The 22,056-nt window shown below is 38.6% G+C and overlaps 1 protein-coding gene across 4 annotated transcripts in view; it reads left to right on the top strand.

The window, feature by feature from the left end:
* IGF1 (insulin like growth factor 1) overlaps nucleotides 1-20,547 on the top strand; it is a 69,328-nt gene extending 48,781 nt beyond the window's left edge. For 2 of the 4 annotated variants that reach the window (XM_079142229.1, XM_079142231.1), the window contains exons 3-5: nucleotides 2,558-2,739; nucleotides 4,222-4,273; nucleotides 19,416-20,547. In XM_079142229.1, the coding sequence (XP_078998355.1) occupies nucleotides 2,558-2,739; nucleotides 4,222-4,273; nucleotides 19,416-19,489 (308 nt within the window). In that variant the 3' untranslated portion in view covers nucleotides 19,490-20,547. Of the gene's footprint in view, nucleotides 1-2,557; nucleotides 2,740-4,221; nucleotides 5,791-19,415 lie in introns of those variants that run through there. The other 2 variants (XM_079142230.1, XM_079142228.1) reach the window with 2 other exon arrangements.
* The last annotated feature ends 1,509 nt before the right edge of the window (nucleotides 20,548-22,056 follow it).

The raw sequence follows: 22,056 nt of genomic DNA, 5'->3' as shown, positions 1-22,056 counted from the left end.
ATGTTTTTGGAACCATTCCCACAAACCCATCCCCAAATATCAAATTTCTATTCCATCATCAACAAATGAATCCCAATTATGTCCCATTAGGAAACAGATCGTCTCAACACAGAACAATCATTACCTGTAGGGGACCACAGTGACAATTACCACAAAATTGGCCACCTTCTTCTTTTTCCCTACTCCAAGAGAAAAACCCAAGTGTTTCTGCTACTCTTGACTGGCTAACCACTTAGCATAAAGTATGTGGAAGTCTTTTGTGGATTACAAAGAACCATGTCAGCCCATTTGTGTCTTTCTTCTAATTTATAGTCCCAGGAAAAGATTATTAAAAAAAAAAAAATACAGAAAACATCGTTTACGTTGCTCAGGGGATCAGCTGGTCTTGGCTTACCAGGGCCTGGCTGGCAAGCCAAAGCACAGTTCACTTCTGCACCAGCCTTTCCTCCAATGGCAAGTCAAAGCAAAGCCAAGGCTCCAGTTGGGGCCAGCTGTCTGGTCCCTCCCAAAGCCCATAACCTTGAGGAGCCCACAGCATTTGCACCAGGAGAGAGCAGCAGATCCTGCCCAGAGAGACCGCAAATGAACCCTCACTAAGTGACTACCTCCAGCTGCCCTAAGAATGACAATAAACCTGCCTTACAGGAGGAAGCAGCCACCAGGCTCCCATGCCAAGCATCAGGAAAACATTTGGGTTCTTAGAGGATGCCATGAACAGTTGTCCCTTCAGGCAGAGAGGCAGCCAAACTAGTTTGGTAGCTGGCCATTACCATGGACCTGACATTCCCAAATGAAGAAGTTCAAAATATACGTGAGGATCTGGACTTTCAAAACCCCATCCTTAAGTATGGTGTCATTATTATGCCAACACGCAAAGACTTTTTATTGAAAATGTCAGGCTTTCCCAGATTAGGAATTAAGCTTGAGTCTATTTCAGAATTTTAATTGTATTCTTGTAGATTGGTGGTTTGCAAATTGTGTTCCACGAAGCCCCGACCTCTGTGGAGAAACCCAGGCTTCCCTTTTCAGAGGAGTCCAGGGAGATGAGAAAGGCTGAAGTCTGATCTCCCTACCCTCACCTGAGCCACAGGAGCTTCGCTTGTGCCTGTTTGACATTCTGGTGCATAGGAAAGATTTGGTTTAACAAAAGATCTGCTAGGACAAAAATTTACAAACAATTCAGGTGCATACTAAGTTCTATGTGAGTTTGTTTGGCCCTCTCTTTTAATTCCAGAGCCAGAAGAAGTATGCCCAAAACAAAATCAAACCAAGCTAAAACCTACTTGCTAAGTGAAGAGGTCTAATTGATTTGAGTACTCCCTCTGGGCAATCAGACTCACCTGAAAGATGGACATTTAGTTCAATTTGTCTCCGTCTACTAGTTTTTCTATAAGGAAATAAATGATTATACAGTTCCCTCAGGTGATGCCAGAGCCCTGTTAGGGGTTCTAAATTCCCAAGATTCTGGGTGCAGTCAATAGTAACACTGCTTCTTCATAGACCACACGAGACCCTGGGAAGGGTGCTCAAAGGAAGCAAACCAATATTTATTTAGCACCTACTATGTGTCAGGTGCTGTATTAGGCACTACTTTTACATTCTTTAATCTGATATTTTATTTTATCCTCAGTTTTGACAAAAAAGATATTATTAACCCAATTACACAAATGGAAAAACTGAGGCCTAGAGAGCTTAAGTGACTTGTCTGGAGTCATGTGCCAATGTCCTGGGCTCAATGGGGCATTTGAGCTTTGCAGAAAGTACATAGGAGTTCAAATCCTTACTTCACCACTTAACTGCATGAGTCCCCTTGAGCCAGTTGTTCCCAACTGAGTCTCCCTTTTCACGTCAGTAAAATTAGGAGCCCTTTCCACACTTAAAACCTCTTTCGTCTTCCATCTGATTTTACAGAGGAAGCAATAAAAGAGAAAAGCAAACCTTAGAGCTGTTCCACATATAAAAAATATACAGACTTATTAAAAAGATTAAGGACACCCAGTTTTCCCAGAACCATTTATTGAAGGGTGTCCTTGTTCAAATGTGTGAGATAATGGATAACTAAATATCCTGAGTTGATCATTACAAAGTATATACATGTGCTGAAATATCATGTTGGATCCCATTAACATGCACTAATATTATCTCTCAAAAGAAAAAATAGACAAAAAAGATTTTAAGGAAACTTACTGCATGATTTTCTTTTAATTAGTATTCCCAGTGGCCTCCCAAATAAGCCAATATATTGAAAATATAGGCAAAGACATGATCCTTGACTATGAGTTGCTGAAAACTTGAAGAGAAGTTCTCCATAACTCCTCTTCAAGTTTTGTGGTGAATGAGTTCATGCTAACAAGTGTACAGACTCCAGGAGTTTCATTGCAAACTCGAAGGATCTGCGGGGTCAGGCATCACTGGGGAAGCTTCCAGGAAAAGGTGAGGTATTAGAGGACAGGTGTTGGCTAGAAGTGGAGGGAGGAGAGGCGTCAGGAGCTGGATGAGGACTAAAAGTAGCAGATTCCACACTAACCCCAGGCTGCTCTGCATTTGATTTGTACAGACAAGCCCACGGGGTACGGCTCCAGCAGTCGGAGGGCACCTCAGACAGGCATCGTGGATGAGTGTTGCTTCCGGAGCTGTGATCTGAGGAGACTAGAGATGTACTGCGCTCCCCTCAAGCCTGCCAAGTCGGCCCGCTCTGTCCGTGCCCAGCGCCACACTGACATGCCCAAGACTCAAAAGGTAAGCCCACCTGATTTGGATCCAGCTACCCTCAAGTGATCTCCATCTTCGACATGTGGGTGGGCCACACAATTCTGTCCCACAGCCTCCTGGCTAAGAGTGGGGGGGAAAAGTTCCCACCAACAGGATGGATTATATATTCATCCCTCAGTCACCTCAGTCACCCAGCATTGCAAATTCTTCCTTCGGCTGCTCTGGATGATCTGAGAATGGAATATGGTATAAAACGCTGGCAAAACATGGGCTGTGGTATCAGAGAAAACTAAAGTCACCTTTGGCATCACCCTGGAAGATGCCCCTTGGCCAAATAATATAACCTATCCAAGGCTCAGTTTCAACAGTCAAAGTGGGATAATGATAACATCAACCACAACAGGATGTTATCAAAATCAAGGAAGTTAATTCAGGTCTTTTAAGATGCTTTTCACATGCCTGCACAAAGTAACTGTCAGATCAGTGTTAACATCTGTCATAATTGTAACTGATAACTAAACTTGTAAATCCTGGGATTCTGCAATGGTGTAAAGACCAAAACACAACTCTTTACTGGGAACTATTTGAAATTCACATTCAGTGGCAAATACAAATTAGAGAAAAATCATTACAGATAAAAAATACTGTTTGACTTCTAAGGACTTCTAAGAGTTAAACTATCAACATTATCAACATTAGAGATACCGGCTTTGCCATCAGAAGTACGTAAAATATCTTCTGGCATATTAATCGCTCAATAGAATTTTGTTGAATGAGTGAGTGAAAAAATGAATATCAGGGACTAGGTGAAAGTTTAGTCTGTAAGTAGAAATAATGAGAACTAAAGAGAAGATGAAAGAAGAAAAGGATAAAGTGAGGAAGATGAGGAAAAAAGGAAAAAGTTCCATTTAGGGCTCTTTGGGGACTCTGTTGGGAAAAAAAAAAAAATAATGCCAATGTGTAGTTTTAATTCTTGAAGCCAAAACTACATTGTTTAGAAAGCACAGCTAGGAAACTAAGACATTCAGCCTGACAGCTTTGCTGCTTCCTGGTCCTAAGCCACAGCTGAGGCTGAAAGAGGACCTCAGTGCCTTAGTAGAGAAGTCCCCTAGGGAGCCACCCTGTGTTATAAAAGGACTGTTGAAGACGTGGTGCACACAGAACACAGAAGCCAACAGTGAGTCAGAGAGCAAGGGCCACAGTAGAAACTTCTAGGTAAACAAAGCAGGAAGGTGTGCTGGAAGGGGCGAAGGCATGTTCATTCTTTCTCTTCCCAGATGACTCAGTGCCTCTTGATTTCTTGTTAGGGAGGAGGTGGGTATCAGAGATAAGTCCCAAAGTTCTGGAGTGTTGGGTCTTGGGACCAAGTTGTAGACTCCCCTCCAGCACCAATGCTGTTTCCTGTTTCCTATAGAGCCTGGGCATTCTGGGCTGACCCAAAGACTTTGTCTTCAGGGACACCATGGGAACAACCTGTTCTCAATGCAACTATTTTTGTGATGTTTACAGTATCAGCCCCCATCTACCAACAAGAAAAAGAAGTCTCAGAGGCGAAGGAAAGGTGGGCCAAAGACACACCCAGGAGGGGAACAGAAGGAAGGGGCAGAAGCAAGTCAGCCAATCAGAGCAAAGACGAAAGAGCAGAGGAGGGAGACGAGCTAGAAACTGATCACAGAGGCAAAAAAGGAAAATGGAGGAGAGAAGGACTAAGCAGACAGAGGCCAGGATGAGAGAGGAGGAGACAGCAATGCAGAAAAGAGGAAATGCTGTAGAGGAAATGAAGACCGGTGGCCCTGACAGCACTAGATAATTCCCGCAATGGAAAGAGAATAACCTATTATAGAGTATGGCTAAAACACACGGAGAAAAATGGAAAAGAAAAATGGAAAGCCCAAGAAAGTACAAGGAAAGTGGCAAGAATGACAAAAAAGGACAAAAATTATAAGAGGCAAACAAGACACATCGTTTTCCTTTCCCCTCTCTAAAATTTAAATGAGTAAAAACAATTCAGATAAGAAGGCTCTTATATGTATTTTCATTTAAATTTTTCTACTAATCTGTTATAAGAGAATTGCCCGTGTCAATATATGTTCAGAGTTAAATATTAGCCCCAAATTCTCAGCAAGACTGAGTTGTGTCATAGAACTTCCCAGATTTCTTTTCCTGCAATATTATTGGAGGCCGTGTTTCTTGGTCAAGTCCAGGGGTAAGGCCAAAGGGCACCCAGTATTTACCTAAAGGCTTGTGAGGTAACCTTTGAGAGGTTGCTGAACTTTTTTTTTTTTTTTTTTAATTATTTCACTTTGGAATCAGATTTTTAAAATGTATTAGTTGGCTAAGGCTGCCATAACAAGGTACCACAGGCTGACCGGCTTAAACCACAGAAATTTTTGTTCTCACAGTTTTAGAGACTAGAAGTCCAAACTTCAGGTATCAGCTCTTCCAGGAGCTCTCAGGAAGTTTCTGCCTCAGGCCCCTGCCTTGACTTGTAGATGGCCTTCTTTCTGTGTCTGGCTCATCTTCCCTTGGTATATATGTCTGTGTCCAAGTGCTTTATCATTTAAGGATGCCAGTCAGATTGGATTAGGATCCACCTTAATGACCTTATTTTAACTTAATGACCTATGTAAAGATCCTGTCTCCAAATAAGGTAATATTTTTGAGGTACTGGGAAGTGGGACTTCAACACATACATTTCAGGGAAAGGAACATAATTCAACTCATAATGAAAACATCTTATGTCCAATTACTACCTTCTAATTATCTCTCCTAGAAACCTCTGCCCCACATATACACTCTCTTTATGTTATTCCAAACTCCCTTACACACACATATCTAGATTTGATCTGGATTTTTAATTCTAAACTCCATGAGTTTATGCTCCTTGAAAAAAACCCAGGATCATGTTATGTTAGAGGTGGAAGAGGCTTCAGAAATCATTTCGTTCAATTCATTCATTTTAAATACGAGGTCACTGAGAAATAGGTAAAGACGTGCTTGGGTTCTAAGCTTCCTTCCTTCTGGTCAGCAGACAACAAACTAAGGAAGAATTCCAAAAGGCAAAGGATAACAAAAATGAACACACACACACACACAAAAAAATGAACACACGAAGTCTTCCACTAATTTAATATTTTTTCATCCAAAAAGAAGGAGTAAATAAGAGAAAAGATGCTGGATTTTCAGGAGAGTGAAGAAAAACTAAGTAGATTCACAGAATTTAAGTCTTAGATATCTTCTCCTTCAATTTTCTTGATTTTAATCAGTAGGAATGAAGTCTTCATAGAGAATAAAACAGAGTCTCAAGATAATCCAAATTGTGAATGATAGGCACTAAGAGAGGGTACAGGAGAGAAGTACTCAGCCAAGCAAATGATAAAGTTGTGGGTAAGAAGATGACTAAAACCCACAAGTGACATAGTCCATCCAAGTAGCCTAGCTTAAAGAAGTCATGGTATATATGTAATATATACCATATATATATATATTTATGCATGTATATATAATATATACCTCATATATATTTATATATAATATATATGTATATTCATATATTTTACAATATTTAAAAGACAACCTAAAGTTGATTTTTAATCTGAGGGCAAAGTTGACAGTCTAAATGTATATTTATTCTTTCTACTTGGTCTTTGGTGCTCCTGCATGCTCTCTACTCCAGATCACCCTTCCTGAAAACCCAGTAACCATTCAGTATGGAGATTTCCAAGACTCAGTCCATAAGGAAAACTTCCAATCAGAAGCTTCTCAAAGCCCCAGATGAAGGCTAAGCCATGGCTGCTGTGACTGCAAAGTGGATCCTGGCTTACCAGACCAAACAAAAGGCAGTCTGTGTGTTAAAGCCATCTGGTCAGTCACCTTCTTCTGAAGCCACTAAGTTTCCCTGCTAGGACAGCAAGCTTTGAGACCAGTCAGTGCCACGGCCACTGAAACCATCACCTTAGCAGAGCCTGCATGCACAGATGGCTCTCCAAGGAACCAGCCGTTCAGCAGAAGAATTCAGAATGCATGTCCTGTGGAAAGGTTTGAGTAAACTATTACACACAACCATACACTTTATTAAAGAAGAACTTTACAAAGAAAGGCAAGAGAGCTAAAGTTCCCATAGTCCCAGACTATTCATTACAATAAACTTCTTTTTGGAATAGGTTTTATCAACCCTAAGCAGTCCTTTGGAATGCCTGAATGTGTTCACCATATAATAGGTACTATCAATACCAAAGAGTCTAGTGATAGCTAGACTCTTTATATAATACCAGATGAAAGGATGGACAGACGGATAGACAGAGGGATACATGGATGGATAGATAGACAAATGAGTGATATAGGTGACTGCATCATGGTGGAAAGACGGACCATAAAAATAAGTTTACTGCTGAGATGAAATTATTTCTACGTAGGATAGTGAGGCAAGTACAGAGTGAAACAGGAAAGAACACAAGTCATATATTTGGAATGTGCTTCTCTAACCTAAACTGAATTGTTCAAGGACCTACTGCCATAGGTGACAAATGGCTATATACAGTGAATGTTATATGCTTATTAGCCTTCTCAATGTTTTTTAAAAGGAGGCACAGTATTAAGAATCATTTAAAATTTCCAATTTTCAACTTCAAATGTTTTTCTTAGGGCAAATTGATGATCATGTGCAAAATGAATTGAAATATGTATGGATACATGACCCTAAGTTAAAATTGTTGGAAAATATTTTTTTAGCATCTACAATGTGGAAACCTCCACACTAGGGCATGAAGGAGAGTTATGAATATTGGAAAGGTGATACCATATAGTCATTAAGAGCACAGACTGTAGAATCAAACCGCCTGAATTCAAATCCTGGCTCTCTAACTTACTAGCTAAATCTTAGCAAATCTCATAATTGACCTATGCCTTAGTTTCCTAGTCTGTCAAATGGGGTAATTGCGCCTACCTCAGAGTTGTGAGGACTTACTGAGATTTCATGTGTGTGTGTACAGATACACACACACACACACACACACACACACACACGGTGCTCAAAATGGCACATGGCATGTGATTAGCACTATTAAAGTGTTAATATTATACTATTATATTTCTAATATTATACTTCTGAAAATTAGAGCCATATGTTAAAAAGATAGTCTCCTAAAGTGGAAACAAGTGTCATATCACCAAAAACTTTAAGCCCTGCTTACCAACAGTTTTTGGTGATGTGGTACTAAAATCTCAAGCGTGTGTCAGATGGAGAGAACTGGATGACCGAAGGCCCCTTCCAACTAGGAGAACCCCTGAAACTATGAAGAATTTCAAATGAAATGGTAGCTTGGCTCTCCTGCGTGAAGAACCATTAACATTTATTTCAAAACCATACAATGAACTTTCAGAAGCCACCATTTTTTTCAACCAGTTAAAATCAAGTATAATAGGTGCTTTCATTTCGTGGTGCCTGGGGAAAATGTATTTGTAGCATGAACTCCAACTCTCGCTAGTTTTATGTGAAAGTGCCAAACTAAATAGAAATGTGGGATATTTCCGGGCTCACACAGCTTCCGGGACACTTCAGTTTTGAGGACCGCCAATCCAGCACCTTTCACAAGCACTTGATCTTCTTTCAAACATCTCTTGAAAACAAACAAAACCTCATACAGCTCCAAATGTGTGTGCTGTTAGGATGTAAGGTGGAAAAGGAGGCAAATAAATAACTTCCCATCTCTCTCCAGCACCTCCCTCTCAGCCACAGACGAAGCAAGGCTTTCTTAGGATACGCATTTTGTAGTTTTCCCTGTCCATTTGCATCCGTGGGGGAAGATGAGGCCTATTCTCTTTACATTTAAAGGGAATAGCGCTTTTTGCAATATTTAAGAGACAACCTGAAGGTGATTTTTTAATCTGAGAGCAAAGTTGACAGTCTAAATTTAAAGTGGACACGTTGGGTAGCAATGAAAAGATAAACAGTTAGAGATGAAGCAGAATCCCCTTTTTTAATAAGGTTTGGAGTGTTTACTATAGAATTCTGCAGCTTATATACTCATCTTAAAGATGAAAGCCTGTTATTGATTTCTTTGATGTAGGCAAGACAAGTCCACTTTTTTTAAAGAGGGAGAAGTTGATGTTAGTTAGCAAAAGTTCTTCAAGGACCACTAAACATCAAGACCTGCAAAGCCAAAATCAGTTTGTCTCATGTCAGTGGCCTAATGGAAATCAGTATTTTTTCCTGAAGCCTATGGAGGGGCTTTAATGTGACTTCTGAATGCCTTTAGTCTTACCATAGCAACCAAAGGAGAACATTTAGAAATATAAACAAATTTAAACTTCAGAAGACAGAACTGGATACAGAGAATACCAGGGAAATGATGAGAGACGAGGGAAAGAGATCCATGAGTCCATGCCTGATATTTCTAGGGAGCCCTGAGGAAAGTGCTCACCATTTAGGAGCTCAGTTAGAGCTTCCATGGTCTAATGGCAGATGAGTAACAATAACTAGGAAATGTTTTGGAAAATTCATGTCTTTATATTCTTAAAAGTTAATATAAATATTATTATTATTAATAGTTATTAGCCATAACTATTATGCTTACGGTTTTAAGAACTGTTGATTAGTAAACTTACTTTAAAAGTACAGGTTCAAGAGTTAGATAATACTAAAGTTATACTCAATTGATTTTAATTCTAAATGTCCTCAGTAGTAATTCAGAATCTGTAATTAAATATGGCAAACAGGTTTGGGAAAAGGGAAATCTTTTTGTTATTTGTGTGTGCATGTGTGAGTGTGTTTGCAATATCTGTATTCTCACATTGTTGCACCCAGTAGTGTTTTGGGGGTGAAGGACTTTCCAGAATCAAAAGTAAATAGGTTCCTGTCATTCAATGAAGGCAAATTCCTCTATAAAAATTAACCATCATTCCGGAAAACCCACAGGATTCCTTTGTCTTCTCAAAGACCCTGGGTTCTAGTACTAAATTAAATGTTATTCAGGAAGTAAACATTTTTGGAAGGGAAGAAAGAAGTTGGTTTTGTTTCTGTTGCATCCTTTAAGGATCCAGGGACTTTGTACACTTCCCATCTGATCTAAGAGAAGGACGTCAGATCCCTCTCCCCTGTAGATCCCAGCACTTTTTCCACAGAATCAGTTTGCGAGTTGACAATCTTCCAAGTCTACCTCTTGACCATGAGAAGCAAGGTTAGTGCACCCAGTCCTTCCTCCCTTCTGTTGGAGACTAGGATTGTTGGCAAAAACCATCACATGCCTCTTGCACCATTTCCCCCTTGCTTCAACCATAAATCTCTAACTTCCTCTCTTCGCTCTGGCATACGCTTTCATTTTCAATAGGTCAGATAAAGGAACATATGTTTATACTTGTTCAGGCAAGTATTATTTTCACTTTGGAAAAAATTAAAAAGGAGACCATGTCCACCTTGGCTACTCTGACTGGCAGGGTCAGAATCAACATAAGATGGGATGTTAAAAACAGGACCTACGACAGGCTGAGCATGATAGCAATTCTTGTCTTTGGTAAAAATTGCTCCACAGTTCCCAGTGACAGACCAAGAAATTTTACATCAATCCTGCACTGGCCAAATGACCCAGGCTTTCAAGCTAAGATTCATATGCCAAAAGTCTTATAAAATTCCATGTAAAATCTATAAACATTTGCATGGGGCTTTCTGTCTGGCCAACACCAAGAGGTTAAGTAATCAAAGACCAACCAGCCCTGCCATCTGTGAAAATATGATGGGCTATTTTCACAGCTGTAGATAACAATTATGGCAAGACAAAAATTCCAAATAATTAGGAGCAAGACCATGGCAAGTCTAGGGCTGAGAAGGATCCCTAATCATATGACAATTGTAAACTTGGGAATGTGCAAAATTTGTGTCTGGTGTGGCATGCTTGACTCGTTCAGAGGCATCATGAGATGAGAAAAAATGAAAAGTATAAAAGAACCAATAAATGCACAACATCATTATTGTACTTTCATCAATATTAGTTGAGCAGGTCATTCTCAAACGCTCTGGTTTGTCTCTGCCAATAATACTTGTCTCCTTTCTTGAAAAGGATAACAGGGTGGAGGTAGAGGTCCTTTTGGCACAATGCAACGAGTCTGATTTTTTGACTGTGCACGCATGAACCACTCTTGCGCCATGTTCTGTCTTGGAAAAGCACTGGCTGGCATCAGTCATGTTTACTTTTATATGCTGAAGGCTCCCATCAACCTCAAACAGATGCAAATCACTTCAACTTGTCATAGTGTTATTTTGTACATCCTAAAAGTTCAGGAGAGTCTTCCAAACTTCCAAAATTTCTCTCAATTCAGCGAGGAGGAAAATTCAGAACACAGAGTTTGAATGTTCTGCCCAGATTTGTCACACACACAAAGAATGAGTGGAAGAAGGCAACACCCTTTCCTACTAACCCCGCGAACTCATCAGGACTACATTAAAGTGATACCCACAGGTAAAAATCCTGGACTTCTCATCTCTCAAGGACGTCGTCATGTCAATCATCATACACGCTAGTTGAAGTAACCCTAGTTTAAATCAGTTGTCAGATGAAACAATGGCATTTAGAAGTGGAAGAGAAAAGGAATAATCAAATCCAGCTCTTAGGTAAGAATGTGCCGAAACTTTAACACATATCAGTAAAATTGCTAGAATCTGGTGTTTCACTTTTTTAAATGCCATAACATTTGAACCTTTAGCAATTCCAAAATCAACTCCCTCTGGGAAAGATAGTGTGCTTATACTTCTTTTTTTTTAATTTAAAAATGTATCAAAAACACAACAGCTAATTCAACAAGCAGTCCTGAATCCTGAAGTATTTTACAACATCCTTCAAGACTTTTAAAAACAACATAAATACCTCTTGCCAAGGAGGGAAAGTACCCTTCAGCATTTTCTTCTTCTTCTTCTTTTCTCTTCGGGATTTTTAAGCCATTTTGGTAGCGCTTTCTTACATCACTATTTGAAATAGAGTCAGGTGGTGTCCTTTGAAGACTAAGAAAATTGATAAATCTTGGAATGATAATAGGATGAATATAAGCTCCCTGATTCCTGGAATTCCTGGGGGTGCATGCCAGTCACTAGAGGGGAAGTGAAGTCTGCTATCCCTGCCCTCCAAGGAGCTCTGAAAATTCAGGCGGTGCTGCTCTTTACCTGTATCAGACAGAAAAAGGGTATACCCCAGCATGGAAAGTGCTTTACTATTAAAAGGAAAAAAAGTAACAGTAACAGCTGATATTTATTAGACACATATCCTGTGGTGAGGACCACAGTGAAGCACCTCATTTAATACTATAAGCCTGCAGGTTAAATACTATAATTATCCCTATCTTACAGTAAAGAAAACTCAAAGGGAAGAACCAAAAGAATTGTGGTATGATTATAATTCTGTAAAAACAAATAAAAGATCTATAATAGAGAGGAATTTTCTCTAACTATTTCAAAAATTTGGGGAATGGTGGTATGTGGATGAGTTTTTTAGTTTTCTGTAACATTAAAAATTAATAAATACATTATACAGTACAAAACTCCTCTTGAAAGTGAATAAAATGTATATTTCATTTCATAGAAAATGTGAACTATAGTTCAACATTTTATCAAGGCAGGAAGGAGAGGGAATAGACTCAGGCTAAGAAAATCTAGAGGGTAAATGTCTTGCCAAGGCCTTGGCTACTTTTTTTTTTTTTTTTTTTTTTTTTTTTTGGTGCTGGGGATTGAACTCAGGGCCTAGTGCTTGTAAGGCAAGCACTCTACCAACTGAGCTATATCCCCAGCCCCCTTAGCTGCACTTAATAAGTGGCCAAGTGCAAATGCAAAAACAAGTCAGACAGACACCAGTCCACCAGTCACTGCTCTGCACTCCCTCTTGCCACTACTAAGTTCTAAGTCAGCAGAGGACTCTACTATTTGTCCTTATTCAGAACCCAACAGAAAGTAGGTGGCCGTGCAGTGCTTGCTGTTGACCTAAACCGTATTCCATCAGTCCTACAGGAAATTTCAATTAATATAACCCATAACCAGTATTTCTTGTCTTTGTTCAAAATACCATGCTAGGGTCTGGGGAGGATGGAAACATGCTACCTACCCTCAAGGAGCTTACCTTCTGGTGGGGAGACAAGACACAGAGAACTTACTCTAGAGCACATCAATGTCCTAACAAAGGTAGTTTCAGAGCAGATTCTGACAGCTCTTCACAAAATCCATCTAAACCAAGTGCTCTTAAAGTATATGTTCTCTTATACACAACTATGCCTATCTCTCTGGGCCAGTTAAACATTCAAGGATTACTACATTTGATCAGAATACCTCTATGAGGTTGGTGCTCTTGCTCAACCCATTCAATATATGGAAGAGGAAACTGAGGCAAGAATAAGGCAGTGATTATCAAAGGTCACACCACCCCCATGCAACCAAACAGCTGGAATCCAAATCAGGCATACAAGCCTAGGTTCTCTAAGAAACAGAAGATGAGATGGGGGTCAAATGAGCAAGGATTTTATTAGGAGGAATGCTTGTATAAAAGAAAATAGAAGGGGCTTTGGGTGACCAGGCAAACCATCAATAGCAATGCAAGTCTGAACCCACGTGAAGGAGAAAGGGAGAGGAACTTGGTAAGAAATACCCTATGCGGCTATGTGGTCTAAAGAAACAGCTGCAAATCCATTGGAGAGTCTTTAAATCAAAGTTGACCAGCAAAGGAATGTGCTTCCCAGGAATGAGTACCTTGGTATCCCCACCACACCTAGTCATTGGCTGAAGGAGGAGCCTCCCTAGGTCAATCCACTATGATCAAAGGAGGTCAGACTGGAGAAAAAAGTGGCCATTCCTAGCTTAACTACATAAAAGGCAATGAGGTAGTTTCCAGACAACAACATGAAGGAGGGCAGAATTAACACCGTGTCCAGTAAGTACACACCTCTCACTTTTTGCTAAAGAGACAGCCACATACCCTCGACATACAGGTCACTTGACTTGTGCACCTTGTCCTTTGGTTTTAAAGTCACATCCAAATGCCCTGAGTAAATCTCATGATACTCACTCAGCTTGGCTCCCAGAGATGAAAGGCTGACCTAGCTCTCCTGGAATTTGAACTTGTGAAGTAAAAAGATATCACGGTTGACACTGAGACATCTAAATCATCTTCACAATTTCACATGTTCCCAGGCCACCCCAGGAAAAAAGCACATCCTTCCAACAAGCGAACAGCTGAGATCCAGGTCATCTCTCCATCATTCATTGCTCTCATTTTCCTGTTTTACCCTTTGCAGGGAGAAGGTCAATGCTGAGTTAGGACATTATGATATACAATAGACAGTTAATGTTCCATGCTGGACAGTATTTTCCCAGTATATATTTTTTTTAGGATGCTAGGTTTTTCCAGACTTTCTCTCATACAATGGTTAACTTGTGTGGAGAGGGTGGAGATGGAAACATAGTCTATTGAAAAGATCACTTGAAAAATTAAAGAGTCTATTATGATTCTTCTTTTAGATTCTGTCTTTCAGGCCAAATCTCTTACAGATAGGGAGAAAAGAAATGGTTATGCTGCCCAGGGTTAACTTTCACTCACTGAACACTATGCTACTGAATCTCTATAAATGATCACATAAATGGAGCCCAGTTTGTACAAGTGTAAAGGGAGGGCACCCAGTCTTCTACCCACAAGGCAGTGCGTTCCTCTCTAAAGTAGTTCCTGCCAGCAGCTGTGATCATGAGCAGTTCATGGCATTATCAGCCATTTCTACTGGGAAGAGTTTTGGACTTTGAGACACCGAGTACGGTTTCCATCTTGAGGAGATAGTACAGCAGAGTGACTAACTGGTGAGCTCCAGGCTCAGAAGGAACCAGCATAAATCCCAATCTCTGTCTCATCTTCTCTGAATGAAATTACTGTAGGTTGTTTATCAAAAGCTTCAGATTCCTTAAAGGTCAAATGATCAAGATACTAGTACCTACCCATAAGAGGACTATAAGAATTAAATCAGAAAATATTTGCAATGAACATGCATGTTACAATCCCCAGCACATAATAAATGCTCACATGATCGTTACTATTATTATCAGTCCCAGGCTTATCAATTTGTTCTTATGTGATTTAAAGCACATCACTAAATGTAAGCAAGTCTCAGCTTATTAAAGGGACTGACATGAATAACATGACTTCACCAAGTGGTTTGGGAAGATTGAGTGAGATTATCTGAAAATTGTAAAGCTTCTGCAAATGTTAAGACGATTACCATTTTCGTTGTTATTGGCCTTCAATGATCTTCATTGGAAAGTTAATGGATAGCTTTCCAGAAGAAAGCTTGGAGCTAGGATAATAACCAGGATATAATGGGAGTGGCCAACTCAGGGTGAATATACCCATGTGCAATAATGAAAGATGAAATTTTTCTACACATCTGTTTTCTAAACATCCGTAATTAACTCAGCTTGCAAGAAATAATGTATATTGCAAATTAATTCCTTACCTAGCTTATTCCCTGAAAAGTTGGTTAACTCTCCCTTCAAAAGGGTTAACCAACCCCAGTAAACTGGAAGACAGATATTTTTAAAAACAATCTTACCTTCCCTGATGTCAATAGGAAACAGTATTTACTCACTACTGTTTTCCTTTCAAAAATCTGTCTAGTTGCATACTAGAAACAGCTTCAGCTGGTTTGTTTATCTTGGACGAGCTGTTGAAGTGAAAAGTTTTTGCTTGGCTGAATGTGGGACAGTTTCATAACCCTTTGAGGAGTGCATTGAAGGTGGTGCCAGCTCAGGACGAGGACAGCTGCTCCTAACGTGCCTCCACTTGCTGCCCATTGTCAAGGGTGACTGGCATAATTAGATTAAGACAATGAGCAAAGCAACAGATGCATCTGAGACCAAGTCCCTGAGTGCTTTTGTTTTGTCACTGTCATTGTCTGCAACAAAGAAATCACATGTGAGAGCCTGGGAAGAAAGCCAGATGCAAACCAGACGACATCCCAGCTGGTTTTGAATGGCCACCACCCTACGTGTGTGTGCATGGGAACCATGCTGGTTGGAGCAATGCTGGGTGAGTTTCAGCCCATAGATTTGCTGTGATGCTGAGAAAGGTCCAGAAGAAAAAGTCCAGAAGATACCTCTGCTCAGACTTCGTACTTTCAACCTCCTGCTTTAGGAGAAAAGAATATCTGTTGGAAACAGAAGATAAGAGCTATATGATGCATCTAGCTAACCTCCATTTTTTTTGCTACAAAGTTCATGAATTTGAAGAACAGAGTCCAGAACATACCTGTTTTCTACACATCTGTAATTAACTCAGCTTGCAAGGAATATTGGGAATTAAACATCTTGTAGAGCATTGTTACCATATATTCTTCAGCATTTTCTTAGTTTGAGTATGTCAGATTCCTAAGAATGTTTTTTAAGCTGGTATACATCTTAAATAGGAAAAGAAGGTAAAACTCAAATGAGCATATTTCTCTTCTTGTTAGTTAATTTGGATTGCAGTTTGGCAGAAAGGTAGTAGCCTTAGTTATTTAGGGACTTGGATGAGATACATCCATCAGCAGGGTCAACACAGAAGTTTTTCAAGGAGTTTAGGAACATTAGTGATCTCACTTTGTGGCACCTATGTCTTTCTTTCATTTTCTTAACTACTTTTTTTTAAAAAGCAGTCCTCATAGTTGCTATGTATAGCAAGAAACACATGTTAAATAGATTTGATAAAAGGTATATGTTTTTTGAGAGAAAATTGTCAGAATTTTAAATAGAAGGTATTTTGAGGTATTCTATTCAAGTGTCCAATTTCTTTCCATCAGCTTCTTTTGCAGTGGCCATTGAGCTAGACTTTTTTTTTTTTTTTTTTTTTGAGAATTTTAGCTTCCTTTTAATCACCAATTTTCAGATTTTACAAATGATATTAGGACAATCCAGGTAACTAAGGATTTGTCGGGGGAACAGTTCTTGTACATGAAGAACAATTATATGCTCTACTTTTCTGTAAGTAACTATTGGCTGGATGAACATACATTGTCACAAACAGAAGTAAAGCCATAGATCACTGCATCTGTATTTACAAAAAGCCATAAACAAACATGCTTTTCTTTATGACAACTTAAATAGATGTTTGAACATTAAGGCAGTGATGATTCTAAAACAATGAAACTCTAAGTTAAGGCTTTATGTTCATTTTGAAACTCATCCATAGGCAACTGTGACCAAAGCAAACTTATCTACTACGTTTTAGTTCATCTGCTCAGATATGTTATTAACCTATTACCAATTCTCTTTCAGATGAATGGGATAAGCATTATTACCCACACCATCAATTTATTTTAATGAATCATTAGTCTCCTCCTTCCTGAGTTCTATTTTGAGGATTTAACTTTCTTAATAAATGTTTTCATACAATGATGCCATCTGCTTTTTATTCAGTCAGCATAGGATATCAATCTTCAACTCAAAATGCTAGCTACCTTCCACAAAGGATTTGGTGGTAAAACTCTAATGTTCCAGGCAGACCTGAACACGTGTAAGAAAAATTGCCAAATTCGTGTGGGTCTTGGCCAACAGGTATTATTTCTAAGGAATGGATTGTTTCCAGTTTCAGCATTAAAACCTCTTAATGCTCTCGGTCTCGGTTCCAAGCAGCAATAAGGACTCTTAGTTCCTAACAGCATTGTGTTTGGGTGGGTGATCAGAACTTAAGCCAGAGGAAAAGTTTGGAGATTCTGGCCATCATCATAAGAACTATTGGTTTGTGGTCTTAGTGAAAACATGTTTTAGAGATGAGGATGAGGATTCTTGAACTCCATTCTGTACCAAATAATTGTCCATTATGTCCCCCCATAGAGGGTCCTCTGGCTAGAAGTAGAACCAAGCAAAGTGGTGCCTTAATTGTGCACATGTAAATAACGTTTTAGTTCACATCTCCTAATATGTCTAAATACACTGCTATCTAAATTTATTCAAGACTAAAATAACAACCATAGGAAAAATTGAATAACTTGGTTTTGCACATTGTGAGGGAATCCCTTGTACTCATGTAATTCATCCTATGGATTTGATTGAGCACCCACAATATCCTGGGCCCTGTTTTGGACTCTGCAACTGTCATTGTCCTCACCCTCATAGAGCTTATATTGCAATCGAAACCCCAAATTCCTTAGCTGACAGCCTTGTTTTTCAGTGACTGAATGTTGTCAACAAAGCAAAGAACTCGGGATATTTGGTCTTGGAACGGTTACTTTCCAATACAGATGACATAATGATAAGAGCAAAAATGAGTAACTGAAAATAATAACAGCTAATACTTAAGTAGTGCTTATCATGTGCCCAGTTAGTGTTAAGTGCTTTTATATACAGGAATTCTTTAATCTTTAAGCCTGTAAGGTAGATAACATTATTATTCTGTTTCATGAAGAAAGAGATACAAGAGACATCACTTGTCCAAGTTCACATGGCTGGAAAACAGAAGAGCTGAGCTCAACTCAGGATATGTGTGATTTTTTTTTTCTAATTTTAGGCATTTATTTCCTTTTTTGCACTTTATTTCAGCCACTAAGTGGCCCTGATATTCTAACAGAAATATGTGTGTTGTTACTAAATTGAAGAATTACAGCTATTGTATTTTAGAGTTCACAGGTAGTTCTTATTCATGGGCAAACTCTATTCCATAGATGCTCTTCTTAACCTTGCCCCATTTGTTTATTTCTAACAACTGCTTTCCTTTTATTTATTATTATTATTTTTTTATTTAGCTTTTAACTTTTTACAGACTGCATTTTGATTCAGTGTACACCAATGGGGTACATCATTTCATTTCTATGGTATCAATGACAAAATTTGTCAATTTCTACATCCAAACTCTGCCTCTTTCCAGAGGGAGGGAAAAAGTACAAAAAGAAAGGGAAATATCTGCTTTTTTTATGAAAATGAAAACAGAACTGCAGTAAAAATAGCAAAGTATGATCTCACCATCTGATAGATGAGTTCTGTTTTGTTCTAAGAAAAGATGCTATAGGCCAGACACTGGAATTTTCAGACTATTAATGAGTCTGTAAGAGAGTCAGATGGGTAGAAATGTTAAATGATTATATATAATCATGTGTGTGTGTGTGTGTGTGTGTGTGTGTGTGTGTATTTCCACACCACCAGGCATGAAAGTAACCTGAGCGAGGCTTAATCAAAGTATTAACTAAAGACCTGTCCATCTATATGTCTTTCTCAGAAAAACCAATGCCCACAGCTCTGTTTTAGCTTGATTCATGGCATATAAGATACGAAAGATTGAGACCCCATGTTAAAAACAGATGGGTACAGTTAGATAGGAAAAATAAGTACTAGTCTTCTACAGCACAGCATATATATATATTCTAAATTATAATTTAGAATAATTGATTATATATTTTGTTAAGAACTAGAAGAGAGTGTTAGTTTTCCAACATGAAGAATGATAGAATTTTAAGGGGCTAGAAATACTAATTACCCTGTTTTGATTATCACAGATGATACCCTTGAATTATCTATCACAAATATATAATTTATTTATAATATAAATTATAAATATATAAATTATATATTCATAATTTATAACATAATATATTTATAATATAATTTATTCTTCCCCCATAAATATATACAATTTTAAAATAGTTGCACTTCTAAAAAAGTAAATTAGATGGGTATGTAAAACCTCCCCAAGCTCACATCTCTGTTTCTCCTTTATTCATAGGAAGTTCATTTGAAGAACGCAAGCAGAGGGAGTGCAGGAAACAAAAACTACAGAATGTAGGAAGAGCCTCCTGAGGAAAGAAGAAGGACATGCCACCGCAGGATCCCTTGTTCTGCGCGAGTTACCCGTTACACATTGAAACACCTACCAAAAAATAAGTTCGATCTCAGTTCAAAGACGGGCATTTCCCCCAATGAAATATACAAGTAAACATTCCAACATTGTCTTTAGGAGTGATTGCTAAAAGATTTGCACCTTGCAAAAATGGTCCTGGAGTTGATAGATTGCTGTTGATCCTATATCAATAATGTTCTATAGAGAAAATATATATATATATATATATATATATATATATATCTTAGTCCCTGCCTCTTAAGAGCCACAGATGCATGGGTGTTGTACAGATCCAGCTGCACTAAATTCCTTTCTGAATCTCGGCTGCTGGAGCATCCATTCAGCAACCTTGTCTAAGTGGTTTATGAATTGTTTTCTTATTTGCACTTCTTTCTACACAACACAAAATGTTTGTTTTACAGTGTCTAATAAGGTTGTTTATCCCCATCACTCACCCCCTTCGAATAATTTACATTTGTCTAATTTGGCCTCCTCAAAAGCAGTAGCAAGAAGTCAAATAGTCCACCAATTTTCAACCCACAAGATTCGATCTGTGGCATTTGTACCAAATATAAATTGGATGCATTTATTTTAAACAAATAGCTTTATTTTTCCACATCATGCCACAAAAAAAATATTAATGATGCAAGTAGTTGCAATTTTGAGGCCAATCATTTTTAGGTGTATGTTTGAAACAGAAAGTCTCTTAAACTCTCAATGGTTCCTTCGAATGATGAGTTAGCGTGCAACCTGATTAGTAATTTCTCTCTTTTTATTTTTTCCATGTAGAGCACTATGTAAATTTAGCATAACAATAATACAGGATATATCAAACAGTATGTAAAACTCTGTTTTTTAGTACAATGGTGCTATTTTGTAGTTTGTTATATGAAAGAGTCTGGTCAAAACGGTAAAAGGCGAAAGCAAAGCGGAAGAGATAGCCTGGAGCCAGAGATGACGAAGGGGAGGGGAACTGGAAATTCCATCCATTCAGGAAAGAGGGCAAAGCCCCCCAATTATGACTGGTGCATCCAGAGAGGAAGCCTTGGAATGGAAAAAGCAAAGGCTAGGATTTTAACAGACCTGGTTTCTGTTTCTTGCTAGAGAAACAAACTGCCAGCTGTGCCACAGACTCACCACCGTGTGACCTTGGGCAAGTCGCTTCACCTCTCTGTGCCTCAGTTTCCTCATCTGCAAAATGGGGGCAATATGTCATCTACCTACCTCAAAGGGGTGGTATGAGGATTAAAAAGATGAAGCTTCAGATTTTTATCCTAGGTTTTGATGAGGGTGCAACATCAGAGCCCTTGAATTACTGGGATGTAGGGGACTGTACAAACAACCCTTTCACAACACGGCTAGAGGGTTACTAACCAAATGTTTGTATGAATATGAAGATAAGTGAAAAGAGAAAGGAAAGGAGAACAGTGGAGAAACAAAAAGATTGCTACCAATGAAAGATAATTAATCACTATGTTCATTAAGTTCTTACTGATTTTTCCAAGCAGTTGCCATCTGTCTAGTAGCACCTCTTTAAATATGGCAAATAATATTTACTCATTTTGAAAAACACACTTTTTTTCTTCTTAGAAAATATAAGAAAAATGGCCCAAGATTTTAAATATTGAAATAATATCCACTAAAATGTCTTTAATGGACTTTACTGATGTCCCTGGTTGTAAATACACACATTTTTTTTTTTTTTTTTTTTTTTTTTTTTTTGTTAAAATACGCTGATTAGAGTTGCTAATTAAGAGGCAAAAAAATTTCCTCCTCAACCCTGGAATTTCCCCTCAGGTCTGCTCAGAAGAGTGACTCCTAATTTTCTGTGGATGTCTTATACATTCAACTGAACATTGGTATTAAGAAAATCCAGCCATCACGGTGGCGCACACCTGTAATCCCAGCGACTCTTGAGTGGCTGAGGCAGGAGGATTGAAAGTTCAAAGCCAGCCTCGGCAAAAGCAAGGCACTAAGCAACTCAGTGAGACCTTGTCTCTAAATAAAAAAATACAAAATAGGGTTGGGGATGTGGCTCAGTGGTCAAGTATTCCTGAGTTCAATCCCAGTACCCAAAAAATAAATTAAAAAGAAAGAAAAGAAAATCCAAAAATCTGAGGACAGGCCCTCCATGGTAGTAGCCTAGATATTGCTCTTTGTCTGTGGATCAGGATTATCCTTTCAGAACAATGAACTACGAATGCAGCATTCAGATCTTTTCATCTGCCTTAGATTTTTTGGTGAAAAGTATACAGGTTTGATTATCTCATGCAAAGTTTTATCCTTTATGTTCTTGGAAAGTATATATGAAAAACAAAAATGACACCTTTAGGTTTTTGTTTTTGATTTTTTGTTTTTGTGTTTTGTTCTTTTCTTACTGGGTCTCCTCATGTTTAAGAGGCCAGCAAAAGAAAAAGAAAAAAAAAAAAAAAAAAAAGACTTCCCAGATCTCTGGAAATATGCAAAGAGAAGGCTTTCTTTAGTGTTCAGTCAACAAGCATTTTAAGTCTCAGTCCACAGAGTCATT

Source organism: Sciurus vulgaris (assembly GCF_902686455.1).
Source record: "Sciurus vulgaris genome assembly, chromosome: 5".
NCBI lineage: Eukaryota > Metazoa > Chordata > Mammalia > Rodentia > Sciuridae > Sciurus > Sciurus vulgaris.
This window is presented reverse-complemented; position numbering and strand designations above follow the sequence as displayed.